General features: G+C 46.5%; 2 protein-coding genes across 4 annotated transcripts; both read right to left on the bottom strand.

Annotated features, from left to right (window-relative positions):
• LOC6536856 lies at window positions 1-11,078 on the bottom strand. 3 transcript variants are annotated; one of them, XM_039376171.2, is made up of 8 exons: window positions 10,973-11,078; window positions 4,857-5,410; window positions 3,140-3,527; window positions 2,835-3,079; window positions 1,939-2,754; window positions 1,536-1,791; window positions 1,192-1,478; window positions 1-1,070 (listed from the first exon to the last, which is right to left on the bottom strand). In XM_039376171.2, exons 2-8 carry the CDS (start codon window positions 5,066-5,068, stop codon window positions 95-97), a joined length of 3,180 nt encoding a protein of 1,059 aa, XP_039232105.1. In that variant the 5' UTR covers window positions 5,069-5,410; window positions 10,973-11,078; the 3' UTR covers window positions 1-94. The 3 variants fall into 3 exon arrangements, with proteins under 3 accessions (XP_039232105.1, XP_002097425.2, XP_039232106.1); XM_002097389.3 differs by lacking the exon at window positions 10,973-11,078 and adding an exon at window positions 5,789-5,959; XM_039376172.1 differs by lacking the exon at window positions 10,973-11,078 and adding an exon at window positions 5,789-5,959 and having other exon boundaries at window positions 1,192-1,475.
• Window positions 11,079-13,445: 2,367 nt separating this feature from the next.
• Window positions 13,446-19,775, bottom strand: LOC6536855 (probable Xaa-Pro aminopeptidase P). The gene is made up of 8 exons (XM_002097388.4): window positions 19,631-19,775; window positions 17,407-17,663; window positions 16,081-16,154; window positions 15,346-16,020; window positions 15,178-15,290; window positions 14,412-15,124; window positions 14,281-14,349; window positions 13,446-14,224 (listed from the first exon to the last, which is right to left on the bottom strand). Exons 2-8 carry the CDS (start codon window positions 17,453-17,455, stop codon window positions 13,809-13,811), a joined length of 2,109 nt encoding a protein of 702 aa, XP_002097424.1. The 5' UTR covers window positions 17,456-17,663; window positions 19,631-19,775; the 3' UTR covers window positions 13,446-13,808.
• Window positions 19,776-19,950: the final 175 nt, after the last annotated feature.

Raw genomic sequence — 19,950 nt, 5'->3', positions numbered from 1 at the left:
TTCGCGGGAGTAAAGTATTTCCTTTAAATATAGGCTTATGAACTATGTACATCTTATCAGAATCAGCTTCTAGTTTCGGATCCCACATCCTGGTCTATGGCAAGTACCCCAGCGAGTCCTCCAGGGAGGCGCTGACCGCCCGCATCGACTGATAGCTGCCCATGCGGCTCCTGCTGGCGCTGCTGCGAATGGAGGCGGCCTTCGCCTCCATGGCCTTTAGATTCGCCAACAGATTGTCGGCGCTTCCTCCGCCCGCCAATCCCATGCCCTTGCTCAGAGGCATCGGCGGTGGGAGGCCGCCACCCAATCGATCCGTGCTGAAGGATTCGCGGGTGCGGTACGAGGACCTTCTGGAGGAGGCGTACGATCGGCAGCTTCCATTGCCAATCCTCGATCCCGGACCCTTTGGTGGGCAGAGGCTCTTAATGTCCGTCGTCTGGCTGAGCTTCATGTCCGCAAAGACCGCCGCCGCCTCCACGCTCTTCTTCACGCTCAGTGCCTCGTGCGGTTGCACCGGCTGACCACTTCCGCTGATGCTGAAGAGTTCGTAGTCCAGGCCCAGCTTCTCTGCAGACTTTCCCTTGCGTGCCCCACCAGCTCCTCCGTTTCCTGGGCGGGATTTGCGCTGCTGTTGCGACAGTGAATCCTCGCTGATGGCCGCTGCCGTCGCGGAGCGCTGACGCCGATGGGTCCGCTTGCAGTAGCACTTGCTGGCGCTCACACAGCTGTCGGAGTCACAGGATGTGGTGGTTTCCGTGTGCGAGTTGTTGGCCGAGTCACGTTCCATCGAGCTGGCCGGCTCCTCCTCCACCATGGAGCAGTAGCACTTGTCGTCCGAGCGGCAAGAGATCAACGAGTGCCGGTTGTTGGCTGCAGTTCCAGCTGCACTGGGGGGCAGGACAGCCCCGCTCGTGGGCTTTCGGGTGGGTGAGGCCAGGGCCATAGTCCGTTCGTTCTTCTGACGCAGCTTGTGGTTTAGGTGCTCCGTGCGCAGGCTGCAGTAGCAGCGATCGGCGGAGGCGCAGGCACAGGACTCGGAGTCATAGCTGCACTCCGAGCAAGACACGTATCTGCGGGACACAGAAAATGAGTTTAGATGCAGTTGAAGATAATGGGAACAGGGTATGCATATGTCATATGAGTCGTTCTTCTTGAAATCAGTTTTAATAAATTGCAATAGCGGTTACATACCCACTGCTGCTGTTCCGATTGAGTCCTTGGGTGTGCTCGTTCCGCACCACGGAGACATCGGAGCCGCTGGTGGCCGCCCTATTCCGCTGGTGCTGCTGCTGGGCGTGGCTGTGGCTGATGGGCGGTCCGATGATGATGGGCGAACTGATCCTGGGCTTACCCTTGCTGTCCAGGGTGGACTCCTTAACCGCGGGCTTGGTCAACTTGCCGCGGCACGAGCGAAATTGGCCCAGTTGGAGAACCTTCTTCAGACTCTTCGTGCCGAAAAAACTCGTCTTCACATTCTTCTATAAGATGGAAATTGTATTACGTGCACCAATTTCATAAGCGAAAATGAGACCAACCTGTGATCCATTTACACTGGGCTTGCGCTTTTGCTTCTTTTTCTTCTGGCGCCTCATGATGTTCTTGGAGCGCTGGAAGAGCTCGTCTTGGGTCAGAGTGACTGCTAGCTTCAGCAGGAACTCCTTGTAGATGGGCTTCAGATCGTTGAAGGACATGCCGTCGGCATCGATGATGGCGTACAGGATGTCGTCCAGCGAGTGCAGGTTCTCGTGCAGGCGAAATTCGTTAAACAGTTCGCTGAAACCAAGTGGGGAACTAGAAGCACAATTCAAGCGATGCCAATCAACCAGACCAAACCTTCTCCCCCATATTGCAAAAAGTTTGCCGCCCGTGCCCATGGGCCAGATGCAGTGGCGCGCTGCGCCAGTTGCACCTGACCACCAGTTCGGTGGCAATACTCACCCTCCTCCGCCGCCGCCTCCGCCGCCCAGTTTGCCGGAATGGCGTCTCGCCGCCCGCGACTTGTAGCGCGTCAATCCTCCGGTGTTGAGAAAGCTGCCGGATCGGGGAATGGCCACACGCGTGAGGATGTCCCCGTTGGCGGGAGCCACATCGACAGTGGCAGATAGTTCCGATCCCACAGAAGACTTTTTGCCGTGATGAGCGCTTTGATGCAGTCGGTTTACGTGGCCATTGCCACACACTATGCTGCCACTTCGGGATGGCCCTCCTCCTGCTCCGCCGCTTCTGTGATTACCCAAGCCAGGAACCGTGGTGGGAACCGGAGGAGCCCGCTTAGACTTGTGGGATTTGCGCCTGCGCTCCTCCGTCGATGTTTCCAGTTCTGCGGTCTCGTTGATCACATTACTGTGTGAGCTCAGGGAGCTATTGGACACCCGCTTCTTCCGACCGGAACGGGATGGAGCACCACCGGCACTACCCCGGAAGGAGCTGCGACGTCCAGAGGCACTGGGCACTATCTGCGACCGGGACAGGTAGTTCGAGCTGGTCAATGCCGAGCTGCTCGCGATGCTAATGCAGCTGACTCCGTTCTGCTGACGCGGTGCCCTCCGCTGGGTGCTCCGCCGGGAACTGCTGCTCACGTGGGCCATCAGACTCTGGTAGAGCGTGGCCGCGATCACTATGGCGTCCTCCGTGCTCTTGCAGATGAATCCATGGCACTCGAGCACCTTGGGCGAACTGGCCGATCGCATTACCACAGCGAAAATGGGCGCGTGCACATGGATGCTTTGCTCCACCGCCAGCTGCTCGCTGGGACTGTAAATTTGATATAAAATATGTATATATATCAAACGGTCAAGAATCAGTTTCCCTAAAAACTTAGAACGATAACTCACCTGAGTGGCTGGAACAGGGCAGTCTTGTCGATATTTTCTGGATCGGTGATCAGGGGTAGAAAGGCGGCACCACCATCGTCATCGGATATGACGAACTTCACTGCCGACCACACGGCAATGTTGTGGAAGGGCGTAATGAGGGCCTCGTTCTCCTCCGGAGCAGTCGATCCATTTGGGAGTGCCAGAGCGCTGATCTTCACTCTCAGTCCGGTGGCACAGATATCCAGCGATCCGGAGTTTAGTTTCTGTTGGTTAGAACGGGGATATTATTGCCAGCTGGGTGGATAACTTGCAAACATTCATACCTTCTTAGTCACCTCACTAAGGTACAGCTGACGCAGTGGCTCCTGCAGACCCTGCAGACTGGTCACCTTGTCCTTCAGTGGCAGAGATCCCAGGCAGGTGACATCGAAGCTGCTGGTGGCGTCCTTGGCCACATCTGTGAACATCTGTTCGATCTGGGCCTGCACACTGTTGCTGATCCGCTGCACGTCCTTCTTGGCCGCCTCGGCCAGCACCTTGGCCGACTGCCCCTGACCCTGACCCATTCCCTGCTGGTTGTCCTGCAGGAAGCTGCTCAGGGAGCGGGGCGTGTCGCCCGAGGTGCTGGCCAACTCACTGCGCCCATACATGATGATGGAGCGGGTGCGATGCGATCCCCGTGGATCGTCAAGGCGGCTGCTTCGCATGGATCTGGATAGGGAGCAGGGATTGAATGATTATTGGTAATCAAAATCTAAATATTCATTAAAAAATTAATAGAGAACTTTAAAAATATTTAATATTATATATAATTTTAGTTGGATTGCTATAAATACTATAAAAATACAATTTTCTACATATCCAATTGATATTTTATTTCGTTCTACATCTTAACTCTATTCTTACATATACAGGTAACATTTACGAACTGAATAATTTAGTACTAGCTGAAGAATTTCTAAGCTCATTTAGTTCCTTAGTTTCGATTGATATATTCAAACTATTCTGATGGCCAAAACGACCAGAAAGTTATTTGCCTCGCCGAAGAATAAATGTCTAATTTAATTTGCTCAAAAACATAAAATTTAGAATGTAGATCATCGATTAGATTGAAAAGTTAATTTTGATTTTTATTTTATTGCCGTTCTCCCGTCAACACGTTTAGTGCTTAAGTCGAGAAAACGGTTCCATTTTTGTGAAAGTTTGACTGATTAACGCAAAAGCAAGCCGAGATTAGCATATTCTCCGCGGAGTTTGAGTCCGAGTGTCAGCTAGTTGTGAACTTGTTGACTGGAAGCCGAATTGGCCACATCCTGCTGACCAGGTCAGAGCCCGAGAGTCATGGGATGGCCAAAGATAGAGAGAGGTTGCCGGGATAGAGGCGTCTTGGAGGCCAATGGCCAATGGCCAAGTGCCGAATACCGAATACTGAATGCAGCTTAAGGTGTTCCCAATTCAAGCCATTCCGTTTACCGCTAGCTGACATAAAATCGGAAATGCTTATTTCCATAGAACGTCTCGAGTTTTGAATGGGAATGAAGATGAGTGGAGCTGACTGTTGGGGGCTGGAGTGGGGAGCTCGTGGTTTTCTTTCTCAATCAATTTAGTAGTTCGTCCGCCGGCGAATGTGTGTCGCCGATGAATATTTGTTTATTCAAAGAGCAAGTGTCGCTCTATCTTTGGATGGCCCCTCTTCGGATTTATTCGGATGGAGCAGACTCCGTCGGACAATATAGTTTTTAATTTTGGAACTAACTGTAGCTTTATGCTGGTTATGGAAATGCCAAACGGTAAACGAAATATCTCTTGGAACTAGTTTTTGTATCTGTATCTCGTGTGTCGCGGTTTCGAGAACGAAAGTGTTGGGTGGTCAGCAGTGGAAATGAGAGGCTAATTGATTTGATTTGCTTAGAGATAGAAAGATGGAGAGCGAGGCTAATGGCCCAACAAAACACACCTCCCCAGGCAATTTGCTCCCAATCACAAAATTTCACCCCGAAACTATGACCACAATCATATCCGAACATATCCACAACTCACCTGGAATCGTCAAACATGAGATCGATCTTCAGTTTGTAGATCGAGTTGCGGCTGACACTCGAATTGTTTTCGAGCTGGTCGCCGTCCAGGAGCCGAAAGCCGGAGGAGTTGCTATTGCTGTTGCTTCCGGCGGCGGGCTTTCCGCGGGTCCGGACCGAGTTCATTTTGGGCACAGCCACCGCGGTTTGGGAGTCCACCTTGCAGGTGACCATCCTCCTCCTTCTTCCTGGGGGCTGGGCGTGCTAAACAGCCGCGGAATGCCGCAGCTGCGGATGCAAATCGCACTGTTTCACTGACTGGTTATTATTGGTTTTTAACTTGATTTCTTTGTTGGTTTATTTTGGCGGCGGTGGAGCTAGCAATTTGTGAGCAATTAGCGGTGAATGCAATCCGTTTAGGCGCATTGAACGCTAATTTCCAACGTGTTAGCGAATCGCGCAGGGTATGAGATATTAGGTACACTGTAAGATACCCGGCGAAGGTGTTGCATTTGCATGGCGTGCTCCACAGGGGCCATCATTCAATCATCGCACTGGAGCCGGCTCATTAATTAGCTGCAAGCAAAACCAAAAACCGACAGACTTTAGCATTATTAGATTAAGGCACAGGCCCCGAAAACCGTTGGCCATAATACACGAGTAGGAAAAGGTATTGCAAAATCGTTGTTAATAATGTATGATTCGAGATTTTAGGTTTTCCAGTTTCGTTTGTAGTTTTAGTTTTTACACCATCTCGGCTGATAAATAGCCCAATGAAATGCGATTGTTGTATCGGAAAAATGCTAGTTGCTATTTACAGCCACGCACTACGGAGTGGGATTCGAGCTGCATCTATGAGATACTTTCACTGCAGAAATATTCGCGGTAATTAGCAAATGCCACACAATCACATACACACACAACTCGAATGAGCCAATTTGAAATGCCATTTACTTGTGCCTTATTGAACTTCAACTCCACTGCACCACATCGTCACTCGAAAAAGCCCGGCCCAATCCGTTCAAATACTGGTCTATCTTTTGGTAATCCGCATCTGCAATCCAAGTGCTGTAACTGGGCTCCGAAACCGGACTAAGTCCGTCCGAGTTCGTTGAATGCCACACGGCGACTAAAACGGGCTCAAAACGTCGAAGCAGTTGGCTAAAAGCAAAGAGCCAGTGGCAGAGAAAGAAAAGAAAGAGCGGGCCATATTAACAACAATATCATCTCTGGCGCAAGTGGGCAGTAGGAGCACAATGAGAATGGCTTTGTGTACCGCGGAATATGGAATATATACATATGATGGCCAAATGGCTAAACTGTTTTTCTTTTGGCCAAAATGACGAATGATCGAGAGGGACGAGTGCCACAATCACTTGCCCAATATCCGAGCATTATGTGTGCGGCTCAGCATTTGCATACCACCGATGTGAATGTCGCAAAGTCAACTTTGGGCAATGCACCATTGAGGGTTTGAACCCAATGTCAGTCTCCCACAAAACGGCCCGAACCGCGGGCAAATTGCAATTAAACCCAGTGGTGTCGCGACTTCGAGTGGGACTCCCGAATGCCGGTGGCCCGGGTTTTGCCATTTGCGCAAGCGCAGAAGCTGTGACGGATTAGGGGAATCCGGGGGCAGATGGAGAGCGTGGATAGATGGTCTATGGTTGATGGTTGTTGGTTGGATAGCCGGGGGAAGGGTAACCAGCGGGCTGCAGCAGTGAAGGCATTTTCGAAATCAATGACCGTGGTCAAGTCTTACGATAATTGGAGCTGCCCGCGGCCTCTTTCGCTCCATCGTAAAATGCATTTAATTTTTCACTTTGTGTGGAGCTGAAATCGCCTGGGCGCAGTTGGAAATTGAGAATAGCTTGGCCAAGAATGAATGAGAGATCTCAAGCAGAAGAATAGTTTCGGGTAATAAGCGTATTATTACGCTTATATGCATGCAAAGCCATTACATGCTTGATCTTAAATTTGCATTTTAAATTGCAAATTAGAATAAACAAAAATAATGCACAAGCTGAGCTTTATAAATAGTAACAGGAATGAGGGTTGTATGCATGATAGATTTTATGATATTTGGCTGGGCTACCGAAATGAAATCAACACATTACCACCGCATTCAAGTCAAGATGATTCAATTAAATATCCGTTTCCATTTCACTCGTAAAACACTTTTGAGCCCGCCGCCGTAAAAATCTATCTCTCTGTTTGCATCAAACTTTCCATTTTCCATCCAAGATTTTAATTTTGATGGCCTCTGATCGGCAGTGTTTGTTTCTCGAGTGTTGACAACGTTTTCGGTTTATTCATGAGCTAACAGTAACAAGTAATTAAATGTGGTCCACCTAAGACAAAACGAAAAATGCAAAGCGGCTTAATTTGCCCTTTGTTGTCCACACTCTGGCCAGAAAGCTCTTAGCTTTATGGCTTTTCTGGACCTGAAGGGCTGAAGACCCTTTAACCTGTGCCTGGTTTCGTTTTCTACGGATGTCACATAAAAAAGCAGTTAAATAAGATACAAATAATTAATTTTGTTTTCATTTCAGAGAACCCAAACACGAACCTGCCCCTTTTCATTCTCGCTTTCAACGGTTTCTGTCCACTTAAATGCAGGTAGAATTTTCCTTTGTGCGTCGACAGCTTTTACTTTTAAGAGAATTTTCATTTGGCAGTTAAAACCGTTAACTGCACGCATTCGACAAAGGGGGTTGTGGTGTTGATGGGTGATGTGATTTATTTAACAAATAACATCATACTACCGTGATCATCACTTTCTCTATTCAATTTACCAGGCTGTGTTTTAGCCGTAGTTTTTCGTAGTTTCGGTGTCTGTTTTAAGGTTTCTTGAGTTTCTTGTGCAGCGGCAGCTATTTCAGAAATTAGTCGTATTTTTTTCTGCTCAGCGCCAGCCCGACGAAGCTTGAAGATACAGATAGTGGAGATACAACCGGAGGGTTGAGCTGGAGTTGCCAGTTGGAGGTTGGCAGTTGGGAGTTGGGTGCTCCGAGAGATACGCTTGATTCCTTCGCGCTCGTCTTGTGCCCAGCACTGCGTATCTGACATGCGCAGGCAGTGAGAGAAAATGCGACTAGCTAAGTAGCCCATTAGAGTGGCCATAAAGTCTAGGTACAACCAGCAGTTGGCCGGCCAGAGAACTCTTCCCCCAGTGTAGTTGGTGGACAAGTTCTGCAAATTATTCAAATCATTTGCACAAAAACATTGCGCAATTAAAGTCTCATGACTTTCCCTTAGACTTAAGGCCCAGACATAATCGCTCTGCGAGACTTTCTTTGTAGAATCGTGGCCTCCCGAGTGAGATACATTTCTTTCCCTCTTCCACTCCACTTCGGTGAACTGCTCCAAGCCCCCAACTCCCAACTCCCAGCTCCATGAGGCTCCATTCATTCATTAGCCAGCCGGCTGGCAGTTGCGTCACGAACCCGAGTCCGAAATGAGTCTTGAAAAGTACACGACAATTGTCACATTGTGCTACTCATTACGCCATTTCTCCGCCCCTTTCACCGCCCGCCCAACCCACTAACAGTCATCCGTGCAACAATAGCGATTCACTCTTCACGTGCCGGAGCGGTTTTGATTTCGATTTTGATGCCAACGGGTGGTTAAAAAGAAATTAATTTCGCGCTTTTTTAAGTCCCTTTGTTAAATTTGCAGTAGCACTTGGACACTTTGCTTTACGATCTAGCTACGTGACTTGACCAAGATCACGACCACTGACCCTAGGTAGTGCGGATTTCACATCCTAAGCTACTCATTAAGATGTTAAACACTCGGTTTATATAATTGGCCATCATCAGTGGATTTCCTTGTTTACTTTGTCACTAGTTTTGCTTGCATACATAGCTTTCTTTATTGGCACTTAGGAAAGTGATAAGACGACATGCACTTTATGAATACTAAATACTAAAGGAATTCAGCTACTCTCCCGATTTCCAAAGAAGGCAAAGTTTGGTTGTGCAAAAACGGCTTACATATGCATATGTACTATAAACTCCTCTTAAATGAAGGCTAATATCATTGGGCCTGGTCGTTATGGACACTTTACCGCACAATGCCCTCTTCTCAAGGAGATGGTAAGGTGCATTACGCCGCAGATAATGAAATCCGACAAAGAAATTGCCCAAAAGAGCGTGACGCGTGGCGCTGCTCATGAACTCTGGGCCATAAATTGCCATAAGCATTTGCATTTGCATACCGCGTGGCCACTGTTCACGGCTTAAAGCCCCTGGACTTGGACCTTTAGCGGTAACTGGTCACGAAAATTCTGATGGAAATTCTTCTTGGCAGCTCGAAATGTTTTTGTTCATTTTAATTGGCCAACTCAGCAAGTTTTCTTCTCCTCCCAGTACCACAAGTGGGTGCTAAGTGGCACTCACTCATCTTTGGTCAGCTGAGTTCAAATGGCGCGTGCCTTGTGGGTCAGCTTTCCGCTCATGATCAGGCTAACGCCTCCAACGGGCGCCCAGAGTGGCCATTAGGCACCCCCATTGACACCATCTGATTGCCGGCTAACAGTGCTCATTGTGGCCCAGTGCCGTTCCTCCTCAAGATTAGATCGCAATTCTGGGCTCTGGCCAGATAATTGCTTTCTTGTCGTTTATCGCGTTCGCAGGGAAAGTTTGCACTTCTCGGTAGTTCGAGAAAATAGATTTTCTTTATTGCTATTCATAATTACGAGGTGCGATACCACTGCCCATTAAGGTCGCTGGTCAAATTAAGGGCCACTAGCTTCTGCCCGTGGATTAATGTAATTGTTTCTATTTTTGGATATCTATTTACAGACAGTCTGGACGCCCCGGCGCGTTAATAATTGCTAGTATTGCTAGTTCACAAGCACTGAGAAAAATTAATCGATTTCTTTTATAAGCTACCCCCTTAAAACCACATATTTCCTAGTCCCAAAAAAGTGGGAATCCTGCAAGCCAAAGTTATGTAATTCCTAATGTGCAAACACTGAATCAAAGTTTCTATCATGGTTTCCCTAATTTGATATCTTTATGCGAGTTGCCACATAAATCAAATCTAAGAGACTACAGATACTAGAGGTATAAACTACAAGGGACTGTAAGCATTCACTGTTTTTGATTCTATTAGTTTGATCATTTTCAAAAATAATTTTTTTATTATTGTATAAGATTTTTGTTTATCAGATGTTAGAACACTTGATTTTTACTTGATTCTACTTGATGAGAGCTCCCCTTTTAGCGAAATATATGATTGTCCCACAGATAGTTACACCATGATAAATTGCCTACGGTTATAAGACCGCCAATCGATTCAATGAACAACCTTGTACTGCATTAGAATGGTTCATTAGCACATTCTAGCGTCCCGATTAAGAGATTGTTCGATAGCGGTAAACTGGTGATTGGAAATGGCTCAACGCACGATTATAGCCGCATCCACATCCACATCCACAGAACAGACGTGTCTGTTAGTCGAAGATCCAGTCGAGGAGTTATGGCTGTGACCCACCTTCAGAAGTGGAAACGAGTCGGATCGCAGCTGAAATAAACTGCGCATCGATGCTCCAGTTTCTGAACCGCGGACCTGTCACGCAGCCCCATGGCCGAGGAGAAAATCTGAAAATAATTGCTAGAAAAGCCGAGAGATCCCTCCTAGAAAGAAGCGCGCGCGGACAACAATTGCGGCCAGCGGACGAAGTGCGGCTGCTAGTAAGTAGGAAACCTGAACGAGTTTAGCAGGAAAAATGGCTTGTCGATCTTGATTCGAATGTCGTCGCCATGGAATGGAAGCCCAAGAAGCTAACAACGCTACCAACGCTACCACAGCTGCAGTGGCCGTAAATCCCGCTAATCGAATAAGCGTATGCCGCTTCGCTAACAAGGCTTATATGGTCTGGTTGTCAACGCACACACCTCAAGATCGTCCAGTTTTTATGAGCCATTCTTGGCCAGGAGAATGTCGTGGCCTTAGTTTGTTCTTCGGGTAATTAGGATTAAATCAGAAATTTAATTGGCAGGAACAGACATAATTGCCATGTCATTTAGCACAAATCCCTCGAAAAAGCAAAGATGGCTAGGCCGAAAGCCTGTGCTTACATGTCGTATGAGTAATATAGGAATATTTTAGTTTCCCATTTTAACCGCTTACCTTCATTGGCTGTTCCTCAACACATTATTCGTAAACAAAATCACTTTACACTTGGCAGATCTTAAATTACTAAATGTCGCTCTTGATTTAACCGAGCAAAACTTTCTTTGCCAGACCCGCAATCAAAGTACAAATTCTGCTTATTTTCCCAATGACTCGGTCACGTTCCTATTCTTCAGAAGGCGACAACACTTTCGTTCGTTCGTAATTTGCATTTTCCAGCCGAGAAAATGGTGTGGAAAACTCAGCAGCCGAGGCAGCGACCGGAGTGCGCGAAGTCAATAACGAGACTAACTGCGGCTGGCCAATTTGATGGCTCCCAAAGCCGAGCTCAAGATGCACAGGCCGCGAAAGAGACAGCAACAGGGGCAGAGAAAGAGAAAGAGACGGGGATGGTGCAGTAGCCGGCGCAGTGGCCAGTTTTGTTTTGGCTCTTGCGCATGCGTGCAGTTGGCCAAACAAAAGTGCTGACATCTGACGACTGACGGCAGCAGTGGATTAGCCAAAAGTTTGGCCAGCTGTCGGAACCTGCGGCGTCGGGTGATCCTAAGTACGACACTAATGACGCCAATTTGCCACGCTTAAGTCAACTGAAGTCAACAGAAGTTGGTTAAGTAAATAACTGAATAACTCTTCCCTTTTGCAAGGAAGCATAGGACTTGAGGAGGATGTTTGCATACAAATGATTTCTTTTACCACCAAATGGTAAAAATATTTAAGCCCACTTATTATAAGCCACAAGACATTGCGACTTATACAAATACGTTTTGATTAATGCACTGGACTTATATGTCAATTAACATAGTTCCCTTCGATTTAATACAACAAAATCTAACTAGGGAAATATAATAATAATAATTAATATAGGAAGCATTTTTATATACAGCTTATTTCGTATTGCAGCTAAGAAAATTCACTCTAAGAACTTTTTTTTATTTATCTCGTTGACCTATTTTTATCAAATTCCTACATGACTCACATTCTACTACCACTACTCAAACTAACTAACTTATTTCATGCTTAGTTACAGAGTACCATTTCTTATTTGCATGACACCCATGACTCCCCACCACTCACATGCAACACATCCTCGCTTTTTTGGAGCAGGTCAGGTCGAATTTGCTCCGCCCGTCCACCTTGACTCGATCTGGAAGCCCAGTTTCATTGCCAAAAAGTGGAAAAACCTGCGTGGACAGCGGCCCAAATTGCCGCGTGCCCATTCGCAAGGCAAATCTCTGACTGTGGCCAATATTCGACTGCACCGTTAGACAGACGATGGCGTTGCGGTCGCGGCTGCAGCTCCAAGCCACCCGGGCCAAATTAATTCATGTTTTGGCCAGGCCGTCGATAACTTTGGCCGCGCATATTCATGTCATCCAGCTGGGATGCCCGGCCAGCAGCATAGCATCATCCGAAAGGAAACTGGTTCCCTGGCTCGGGCCGAAAAATGGGTCAATCTGTTAGTAAGAACAAGTGTCAGGTTCTGTAGCAACCCACAAAAGATGAAGTTTTCCAGCGGGCGATGCATCTCAACTCCTTTGTGCCCAGAGAAACTGGGCCAGGCGATCTGTTCTAGTTCAATTCCGGGGGACTTAGCTGAAAAGCTGAAATATGCCACAGATAGATGAGCTCATGGAACACCATTTACCGTAAGCGGACTGGCTCCTGGCGTGCCATAACCCATTTGAGATCGGACTTTGTCAATCCCAAGTCGCCTGTCTACCGCTACCAGGTGCTGAACTGGATTGGACAGCTATTGGGGCCATTTAAAAAGCAATTCGAGGGGGGATTACCCTCGTTGAATAACAACTAACTTATAGAAATCGTCTCATTACGAAGTAGGTGGAGTAATCTCTGATGTGCTAATCCGATCCACTGGCAGATGCTGCCAGACAGACAGCTTCATTATATCAGTTTACCATTAATGTTGACTTGTTCTATTGGGGTTTTTTACTTGATCGTAGGATAAAGTGTCGAAGCTGCAACGTTTTTTGAGGTCAATCAAAGAGTCGCCTTCAATTATCATAATAATAATTGGGTCAAAACTAAAATTTCCTCAACCGGTAAGTTAAGTGTGATATAACAGTTAATAAAAAAAACAATTTTGCTTAAAGTAGCAACATATAAAAGCGGATTTTTAATTTTTATCGCAATAAAATCATATGTCTTCGAAAGAATATTTTATAACATTATTTTAAAAAGTCAAAATGTTGTCATTATCTTACCTTCATACTTTCCTTACAAAGCTGTAAAGTATGCTACAAAATGTTTAACAGCACCTAAAAGACTTTGTGTAAAATGATAGTTAACATGTAGGATGTATGTAAAATTAAAAGCTACAATCCTCAACAAAATGATATTAACTTATTTTCATGGGTAGCTTCTGAAACAAATAAATATGCTTTGAGGCCGACATTTTAAAATTGAAAAATATTTAATATTTCATAATTTAAATAAACTGAAACCCATTAAGTCGTATTTTCCAAATTATATTTAGAAAAATATACAATGTTATTTCTTAAGTATAAAGACAATGCTCGTATTAATGTAAACAGGTTTAACATATTTTTGGTCGATTACGAATAGAGATATTATACATTTCATATTACGTATTTGGTTTAAGTAAATACCTATTCCTAAACGGGGAACTCGGTGGCAGGGTGCGACTTTATTCGATCAAAACTGGATGCTTAGGGCCAAATGACGTTACTAAAATACTAACCGTTGCAGTTATTGATTGGTTCGATTTCATGTTAGTCCCAGATTCTCTCTTAAAATTTGCATAGCTAACTAAATCTACATAATTACAGACAGTGTACACTAAAAGCTCTGGTCCTTAGGATCGCGAGGGTATAATCACTGACAGGACGATCATGAGTCCCAGAATTATCAGGGGACTCGTTAAGTGACCACAGCTTCCTCCGGCGGTCGCCGAGCGGTACTCATCCTCTGGCAGATACTCCCGGATGTGACGTGTTTGGTTCATCATCCAGTAGAAGGCCCGCATGTTGCCCAGTCGCTTCAGTTCGTCCCCAATATCGTTCCGGATCTTGGCATTGTACTCATTCAGGAGACGCTTCTCCGCGGCACTGAGGAGCGTGCTGTCTATCAGCTTGGGCTCATAGGGCACCATGGTGACGTCTCGGAATGCAAGGAAGCGTGCTCCGCTGGGATGTGTGTGGCCAGTGTCCACCACCTCGAGCACGTTCTTCAGACGAACCCCGAAGTCATCGCGTTTGTAGTAACCGGATTCTGCAGAACGCAGCTGGATTAGCTCAGTGGCTTGGATATGTACCAGGATAACTCACCGCTAGAAAAGAAGTAGCCCTGCTTGAAGTGGAAGCTGCTGTTTTTGCCATAGGAAACTGATATGGGAGCTGTTGTAAAACGTAAGAAACTTTCAATATCAAACATATAATAAAAGAACAGATCTACTCACGTTCTTCCACCGATCCAAAGGATCCAATGCCATGACCTGTTGCCTGCGGGAAGTCCGTCATGTCCTTCCAAACCATGCTGCGCACCAGAGCGTCCACCTCGGAAGGCTTCAGATCGGACGGAAACTTCAGTTGTGCCAGATGCAGAATTCCAGCCAGAACATTTGTATAGGCCTTCTTCATCTCGTGCGTGGGCTCACCAAAAATGAAGGTACGCGACACGTCCGTGGTGCCCTCCAGATACTGACCTCCAGACTCGATGACCAGCAGACTCTGGTCGGATACCTCGATGTTGGTCACATTGCTGGAGATGTAGTAGGGCAGGGCGGAGTGTTCTCCATAGGCCACCACTGTTCGCAGGGACAAACCCTTGGAGTGCTTCTGCGACAGACGCCACAGCTCCACCTCGTACTTGATCTTCTCCTCGGTCCACTGTTCGGTGTGGAATCTGGTCTCCATATTGCTCATGGCCTCGCAAATGGCGGCCCCATCCCGGATGTGTGCCCTCCTCATTCCGGCCTGTTCATCAGAGTTCTTCTGTGCCCGCATGAATATAACGGGTGAGATCTCCCAGACGACAATTTTGCCTGGCATGGAGGTGTATATCGCCTCCGACGCTCCCAGATCCTGTACACAAGGTGCGGGTACAAGGACGCGCTTCCAGATCTGAGCATAGGTGCGAATGTCACTCCAGATCTGATTGTACTCCTTAATTCTGCAGGGATCTAAATTAGCAAATCTGGGATACAACGCATATATAAAGCTTACTTCACACAGTCTTCATTGAAACAGTCTGTGCGCAGATGAAGGTCAATGCCCAGACTAATCTTGGAATGGTCCACATAGAAGAATATATCATCCTGACTGATCACGGCGTACGACTGTTGGAAAAATGGAGGTTACTTATAAAGGCTATGAAGAATATCTAAAGCCCACCTTGACCACTGGCGTATAGGGAATGTCCGTGCCCCGAATGTTGAGCAAATAGGCAATCTCGGTCAGCGATGTGACCACCATGGCATCGCAGCCCAGGTGTGCCAGTCGCCTTCTCAACTCCTTGACCTTGTCCTGCCAACTCTCGCCGGCGAACTGCTTCTCGTGCACCTTTATCACCTGGTTCCTGGGCGTCTCCGGTCGCTCATCGCCCCAAATGTGATCCACCAGATTGGTGTTTATTCTGACCAGCTTTAGGAACTTGTCATCCAGCTCACGCTCCCACTGAACCCAAAGGGCGTGGGGCACCAAATGGGGATCGGCACCCACTCGCTTGTCGATGTGAACATGGCTACCCAGCCAGTCGGCCACGGTGACATTGCCGCTGGTCAGATAGATCTCCCAGTCGCACTCCAACTCTCCATCCGCCTGCTGGGCATATCTGTTCTCCACCCAGATGGCTGCTCCATGACTGGTCACGGCTGCAAAGGCACGTACTCCAGAGAACCCGGACAGATATCGCAATCTCTGATCTCGCACGGCCACCTCCTGGTTGAGGTGCTCATCCGTGGAGGGCAGTATGTAGCCATAGATCTCTGGTCCCTGCAGCGTGGCTCTAATCTGCATTTGCTCGCGCATCGCCATCAGACGATTGTGATAAACACTCATGGGCTGGATCTGCAAAAAGGCAATCGGGTAAAAAAAAGATATTTATATACCCAAATAGCAGAAACTCACATGTTTGCCCTTGCGGTACTGGCAAATCTCGCGATGATAGCCTTTCGGCTTTTCCGCAGCCACAGAGCCCACGACTGCAAACAAACCAAGAAGGCCATAAAATATGAAAGGAAATATTTGCAAGTCGTAAAAGATGTTGATAAATAAAATTTAAATTGTTGTCATTAGTAGCCAAATTCGTTATGCTTATTTATTAATGGCCAAACTAGCGATCCCAAAATAGCATCAAGTGCGTCACGGTGGCGGGCCAAATTTCCCACGCTCGTTAAACGGCCATGCGACACGACTTTTACTATATAGTGTGGTATATATTCGCCAAGTGAGGCACAGCAGCATATCCGCAGTGACAGGCGGAATATTCGCTTGAATTTCACTTTCAGTGGACCACCTGCCAAAAGCCTCCCAAGTTGAGTCAACGCTGCGTATGCGTAATGGAAGTTCTGCTCGACCTGGTGTGGGTTTCCAATCCAACCAGAAGGCAAAGCAGTGATTGGGATGTCAAAGCAGGGAGACAGCCCAGCCGACAAGTGAATGAACGAGTGTCGGCATTTTGAGCAGCTTTTCAAGCACGATTTGTCAAAGTTTTGTGAATATATTTCGAAAAAAACGAATGCGAGTGTTTGCCATACGGACCAAGGCGAAGAGCATATATGTATGTTCAATTGATTTATTAAGACACAACCGGCGAAAATGAAAGCCAAAAATTTAGTAATTTAGGGTATAAAGAATATCGAAAAAAGTGTGCTAAATACAATTCCATTACCACAAACATATTTTCAGTTCAAATTCAAACTTAGAGGCCTTCAAGTTATGCATTTAAAGAGTAAATCTGATTGGTTTGCAAAATTCTTATTGGTACAAAATTTGTTCAGAGCATTCCAGCTTCGTCATGACTAAATCGCATATAATTTCTTGTTTCTTTCTTGTTTATCTTTCATCGTTTGTTTAAGTGGAAATATTTGGAAATTAATTTTCTTGTTAATAGCCGCATACTCATCTCCTCCACCTTAGTTTATGTGATCTAAAAGAAATATACGAATGACGGGCAAACATCCAGTTGACACAGCTGATTTGGCGTTTATAAAAATAAACATTATGCCATTTGGCGATCGCATACTTTTGTGACGCACTGTGCCCAACAAACCGCGGAATTCTAATCGAAGGCTAAAATGGCCGGGGGGTAAAAAGAATTCAAGTTCCTGGGGCCATGTGCGAAACGCTTTTCGTTTACACAACCGGCCAAAAATACCGTAAATCGATCAAAAGTCCATAAAATCAGCATCGGTCCGCCGTAAAAATAACATGGTAATAGGTGGTCGTACTCACCCAGCAAGATGCTCAGCGCCAAGCGCCAAATCCATTTGGCTGTCGTCATTGTTTTTATTTGCACTTAAAGTTTCCCGCGATGTACTAGTCCGCAGTTTGTAGTTCGCAGTCCGTATTCCGTTTTCCGTACTCCGTACTCCGTGGATCTTGGCCCAAAAGTGCGGGAATTGTTTGTGTTTGCCCGAATTGGCTCTTCCTGCCTTCTACGCTTCTGCACTTTTGCAAATTGTTGCTTCTTCGCGGATTCTTTTTCTTTTCTTTTATGGGGTAAACAAATCAAATGGTTGCAATTAATGATCTGAGCTAAAGGCGAGATCGCCGGAATATGCAGGGAACTGGGACGGGGTCTCTTCTACTGGCCATTTGTCTGAACGATGCACTTTTCCGGTTAATGACCGGGACGTGGCACATGTTGCACCTAGCTGTCCGGGGCGGAGTGGCACATACTCGTACATGTGGCAGTGGCAGTACAAAGTTAAAGGGTGTTGGCCTCGCCCGGCGCTTTCTTCTAATTGATATGCGGTGTGCCGTCTGACCAACTTCTAGTCCCTGGTGTAATAACTCATCTGCTGGCGACATATGTATAAATAGCCATGATATCAGCCCGCTTAGGAATTTATAACTTCCGCTACTCGCGGGCTGCCTTTGAATTGGGTTTTCCTTTTTGGAACACACCAATTTGGCAACTATTCTGTTTGGGGTTCTGTTCCGAAGCTTAACAAAATATTCATTTAATTGCCGCCTTAATTAACCATGCGTAAAGCCAAACGAATCAGTCCAATCATGCTGGAAATGAGCAACCAAAGCCAAAAAGCGTTGGTGGCTGGGGATGTGGATGGGATTGCAAGTTCCGAACTGTAAAACTAACCCTACAGAGTACCTATAAAAGGGCAGCAACTTTAAACTGGTTGTCAAACGCACAGATGGCAGTCAAAACTGATTGAAAGTGATTGGGTAACATTTGAAGACATCTATATCGCGTGCCAAATTGTCAATAAAACGCAGTTCTCAATTGTTTTGCCATTTGTGTGCCAAAGCAATTTCCATTAACATATTTCCAAGTGACCAAGAAATGGTTTTAATTTCGACGTCTCACTTGTTTCATTTTCAATTGAGCGATTGAAAACCCATTTTGCCGCCTGGGCGTTACTCGACTATTAGAGGTAATTTGTTGCTGCTACCATTGTTCACTTTGCCATTTTATTGTCTCGGTACTGGCGACAGATATGGCGAATCAAACGCCCCACATCCCATTCCCATTCACATACAAAAATAGTACAACCACATTGTGCAATCCAGCCACCGCAATGAATATGGCTTGCGAAAGGCCATTGAAAGGCATCGGAAATAGTGACATTAAATAAAAGTTAAGCAAATTTGCCAAGTTGTGGGCGCTCGTCATCGACATGCGTGTATGTTCATATCTACATACGAATATGCCTCATACTCGTATGTTCGTGAAAGTGGCAAGTGTCCCTGTAATCCGCCTCCGGCTGGCAATTATACGCTTGACTTTGGCACCAAAACGAGATGATGCTCTAGTTATCGCAGTGCTTGATATTTGTATTTGCATGTGCATATGAATGTGCTGCCAAGTCGCAAGATGACAGAGTGGATTTGGGCCCATAATGTGCATCTAGTGCCAACTGGCCGCCTGCCCTTAGATCTTGGTTATATCACTGCACATCCAGTGGGAAGCCCCCGCAATTCAGCAGTTTGGGGAAATGCAACACCTGCCGACGAGCTATATTCGGCCTTTTGTTTACATTTCTAATTGGGGAACATTTGTGAATTGGGAGCGAGGTGGTCCAATTTGTTTTTCTTCAAATGCACCGCATTTCATTTCGATTTCACTGCTTTGGCGGTCACGGCAAGATGCCGCTGACTCACACAGAGAACATAGTTGCCAAAAAAAATACAAGAACCTTCGCCAGCATATAGAAGATCTACCAGAATATTTTGTATTCTATATGTAGGGAGGTGATTTCAAAAATTGAATTAAATTCTGCGCCAATGCGCACCTTGGGCGTCACAAAGCGCCAGAAACAAATTCAAAATATATTTCACGGCACTTGCAATAGACTGCACATTAATAACGGTTGGCCCACTGCGCGTATGGGTGACGTGCTGACAACGTTGCGTATACGCAGCGTATATCACCGCGTTTGCACCGCCGCTCGCAACAGCAGCGGAATTTCAGAATTCAGAATTCAGAATCATCTACCTTTGGCGGTTTCCAAAGACGCACACACACACACTATTTCCGTTTTCCTCGATTTTTTCTTACAAACCGAAGGAGGAGCAAATCCAAGCGAACCGCACGCGTGTAAAGCAACAAGCAAACTGAAAAACTTTTTGATGTTGCTATTTTGTTTTTTTCGAAATGTGTGGCAGATGAAAAAGCGCTGGCACACACCCACAGAGCTAGTGAGAGAGCAAGGGAGAGGGACAATGAGAGTGAGAGTAGGAGTGAGAGGGACAGACTAGACTAGCATGCATGCATAGACGATTTAATCGGGAAAATAAGTGCTTGGGGCGAAGGAG

The sequence above is a fragment of the Drosophila yakuba genome, chromosome 3R (genome assembly GCF_016746365.2).
Source record: "Drosophila yakuba strain Tai18E2 chromosome 3R, Prin_Dyak_Tai18E2_2.1, whole genome shotgun sequence".
Lineage (NCBI taxonomy): Eukaryota > Metazoa > Arthropoda > Insecta > Diptera > Drosophilidae > Drosophila > Drosophila yakuba.
Note: the sequence above shows the minus strand (reverse complement) of the source record. Positions and strands in the feature narration are given on the sequence as shown.